Source organism: Orbicella faveolata, unplaced genomic scaffold (genome assembly GCF_042242905.1).
Source record: "Orbicella faveolata isolate gen_17 unplaced genomic scaffold, um_ofav_v1 contig_24, whole genome shotgun sequence".
Classification (NCBI taxonomy): domain Eukaryota; kingdom Metazoa; phylum Cnidaria; class Anthozoa; order Scleractinia; family Merulinidae; genus Orbicella; species Orbicella faveolata.
In genome coordinates this window covers 28,015,580-28,019,399 of record NW_028301552.1, presented here as the reverse complement: position 1 = coordinate 28,019,399, position 3,820 = coordinate 28,015,580, and the positions used below count along the sequence as shown (strand labels likewise).

The 3,820-nt window shown below is 37.8% G+C and overlaps 1 protein-coding gene across 1 annotated transcript; it reads right to left on the bottom strand.

Annotated features, from left to right (window-relative positions):
- Positions 1–3,820, bottom strand: LOC110065382 (histamine H2 receptor-like). The gene is made up of 2 exons (XM_020772514.2): positions 3,644–3,820; positions 1–2,497 (listed from the first exon to the last, which is right to left on the bottom strand). The coding sequence occupies exon 2, from the start codon at positions 2,470–2,472 to the stop codon at positions 1,555–1,557; it is 918 nt and encodes a 305-aa protein (XP_020628173.2). The 5' UTR covers positions 2,473–2,497; positions 3,644–3,820; the 3' UTR covers positions 1–1,554.

Here is a 3,820-nt window from a genome sequence, read left to right as displayed (position 1 = left end):
TTTTGGAAAATCAAGTTAAGAACTGTTATGACATTTCCGAGTTTTTTTTTTTGTTTGTTTTTTTAAACCAAGGTGACAGATCCAATACGAGGTCATCTAGGCGTGGTATAAGTTCACGATTAACGTACGACAATCAATAAAGCGGGAACGCCGGAAAAGTTCGAAGCAATCTTAAACATTTAATCCTAACCACACATGACTAACCGATAACAAACAGTAAAATTTACTTTTCAATCGCTACCGATTGTGAACTAGATCTATGAAATTGATTTGTTATTAGGTGCAGGGTTAGAATCACTTATCACCTCGCTTCGTACTACCATGTATGTGTTTAACATTTGAGTAAAACTAGACGCAACCTCTAGAATCTTAACAATTGCAATCACCAGGTGGTTTGAAACACGAGCAATTATAAGAAAAACGGCAACGACAAAGACAACGACAAGAACAAGAAAGTCATTGGTTTGTCAACTGATTTTATTTAGCAACTTCATCAAGAATATTTAAATACTTTTTCACCGGATTAGTTAAATGAAAACCTCATAATTTCCAAAGCAAGATCATTAATTTTATTATCATTTTTTTAAAGATATTCATACGGCATTCTTATACAGCAGGTTTACCCACTGACACTAACACTAACACTAACGCTAACGCTAACGCTAATGCTAATGCTAATGCTAATGCTAATGCTAATGCTAATGCTAATGCTAATGCTAATGCTAATGCTAATGCTAATGCTAATACTAATACTAATACTAATACTAATAATAATAATAGTATCAATAAAACAGTAACAAGTTAATAGAAATCAATTCGTGTATATGCATGGACTGTCCTACGAGTGTTGGACAACTAACATCAACACAAAATATGTACAGTAACGACAGATATCTATTCACTTTGTGCTAGTAGTGAAAGATGACAGCGAATGCGACACTCAACAATTTACAGTCTTTTATTACCTTTTTTTTTTCTTTGAGTGTTCTTCTGAAGATCATCATCTTTTTAGAGTGCTATTGTGTTTTAAAAATTACTATTTTCCTAAATTCGTTGCCTTTCTAGACAAACATGTTTTCCTTAGCGGGCTTCAAATTTCAAGCATCCTTTGATAGCTTATTACAAATCGGATAAGTATTAGTTCACTGATATTTTACACGTGCAAACTTGATAAGAACACGAAATTCTTTTTTCTAAATTAAGTATATAGAACGGTTTTCAATAGAGTGTCGTAAAACCTAAAAACAAATAAATTACTTACCGATTAGACTACTTAGCCAATCTCAAACCGCAGTAAAACCAAAACCAAAGTAACTGCCTGATTGCTTTCGACACTCAATTGAAAACCGTTCTATCCCTTTGATCAGTTGCAGTCAGTGATATCAAATATCAACCTCAGCAAGCATTCAAACATTTGAAGGGGTCTTATTATATGATTTATTTCTCTATTTCTTTGTTTCCTTTTTTGACACAGAAGAGCAATGCTCAACTTTTACTTCCACGTAAAATGTATGTGTTCATGTAACTGGTGCATTCTTCGTATTATTATTTTGTTCAGGACTGTTGGCTACGCCTCACAGACATCGAGGTCGAGAACGAAAGAAAGGTAACGCTAGTCGTTTGAGGCTCAACGAAAGGATGAACAACTCCGTTTCGGAGATGACAGCAATTACAACTAGGCAACAACGAAAACAATGCTCGGCGATAATTCGGCATTCTGAAACAATAAATGAAAAAGTTCAAAACCGAGTTACTAAACTGAAGAAGTTTGATTACAAAGACAACTACAAGAGACACGTTGTTACATGTGGTGCACTTGACAATCACAATTACCAGGACTTGGAATGGCATCCAAGTCAATATAAACATTCCTGTTATAAGAAGCACTGTCTTAGACAGCCTTGCCTCTCTCCTCGCTCTGAAAGTGTGAGAAAGGCGCGAGGCTTCCTTTCTCCAAATGACGCAATAGGCAATGCACATTAGCACAAGAGGAGTTGATAGGCTCGTTATTATGACGGACAAGAACTGATGGACGTCTATGATGACCAACCGTAGCAGCACTCGAGATGATGTTACAGCGATGGAGAGGATCCAAGGCGTTGCTATGGCTATGAAGTAACAGTGCAATGCCAACTGTCGATGACGAAGTGGTTGAACAATGGCGTTCAGTCTTTCAAGGGAAATGAACACCAATGTAAACACCGATGAAAAGCCAGTGAACATATCAACGCAGTCAAAAACAAGTGAAGAAACCAGCGTCTGTCGAGTGAACCACATGATCATGTACATTGGTATGGAAAACAGTCCGACCAGAAGGTCTGCCATGGCCAAACTGATCAGCAAGAAATGAGGACGTTTGCGAAGCCTTCGCTTCAAGAGAACCAGAATGGAAAGACAGTTCCCGAAAACGATCATGATAGCCATCACTCCAAAGCAAGCACTCCAAAACATATTCCAATTGTTGAAGTCCATTTTGGATGCTCTTGTAAATTTTTCCCTGAATTAATTGAAAGAACTGGTGAGCAATTAAGATATATGTAACGTCACTCACCTAGAATATAAAATTTTCTCTACAAGAGAGGGATAAAGAGCCCTAGTACAAGAGGTGTGTAGTTCATTTGTGTTTAAATCAGTATTGGTATCATAACTTAACACAACCAAGCATGCAACCTGACGTTATCCGTCAGTGTGACAGAGCGTTACGCACGGGTACGGCAGAGTAGGAGTTCTGGATTTATCAATCAGTGAGTAGGAGAATCATAACCGCTGCTTGATCCTACAAACATCATTGAAGGTCAACGAGAGTACAATGGCAGCAATTTGAAATAACGAGAAGTCAGCTTTTCAGTACCTGCCAATTACTCAATGAAACAATCAATCGATCAATCAATCAATCATTTAAAAAACGAGCAGATCAATCAATCAATCAATCACATGTCGATCAATCAACAGTCAATCAGCCAATCAAGTTCCATATTATATTACGTCCTGTCCACACATATTGTAAGCACCCACTGAGATCATAACGTCTAGCTTAAATTGATATCGATAATTTTCTTCTGTAAATTAGTGGTTGAGAAAGGCCAGGAATGTAAAGGATCTAAAGGAGCCTGACACCTTTGGCGAACAAGAGAAGGTCCATCCTTACCTCCACTATAACAGATCATGCCTCTTTTAAAGTACCCCTGGATCTGGGCTACATTAAATAATAACCAGAGAAATTTTGCCTCGAGGGTGATCTATAAGAAGAACTTCATCCCGAAACTCGTGTAGTTCTTCAATTCCTGAAGCTATTACCAAGCAATTACAGCATGCTCAAAGGATGATTTCTCAGTGTTGTGCCCAACTTTAAAAAAACCACGAGTGGGAGTTCTGCCGCTATAAATAGTTTGCCGTAAAACGTACGTACATTTGAAGCAGTACATAGTTGTAATTCACGACATCGTTTTCCTAAACCAAATGTCTTCAATTTCATAACTTGGAGAGCAAGCGTGCGGGATTTGTTAGCTGGATCATACATCTTCAATGTTCTATCTCCGTATTTGTTTGAGCAAACCTTTCGAAATGCGATGCGTATGTTCGCTAGTTATTTCTACACAAATATCTTGGCTGTGTTATATAAGAAAAATGTGCCAAAGGTTACCTGCTTGGAGAGACTTGCTCTCAGATTTCTGCCGTCTCACAAAGCCAAAAACTGTTCCGACCATTCATGTTTCTACCGCAGTTTCCTAGACTGTCTGTTGGTGGCTGCTACAGACTAAATCTATAATTACGAGTCGGCAGAAGCGATGAAATTTTTCATTTACTTAGCCAAGCCAAA

Bases quoted from the DNA above. Each gene is read 5' to 3' on its own strand.
- LOC110065382 (XM_020772514.2), bottom strand. From the start codon at position 2,472: ATGGACTTCAACAATTGGAATATGTTTTGGAGTGCTTGCTTTGGAGTG.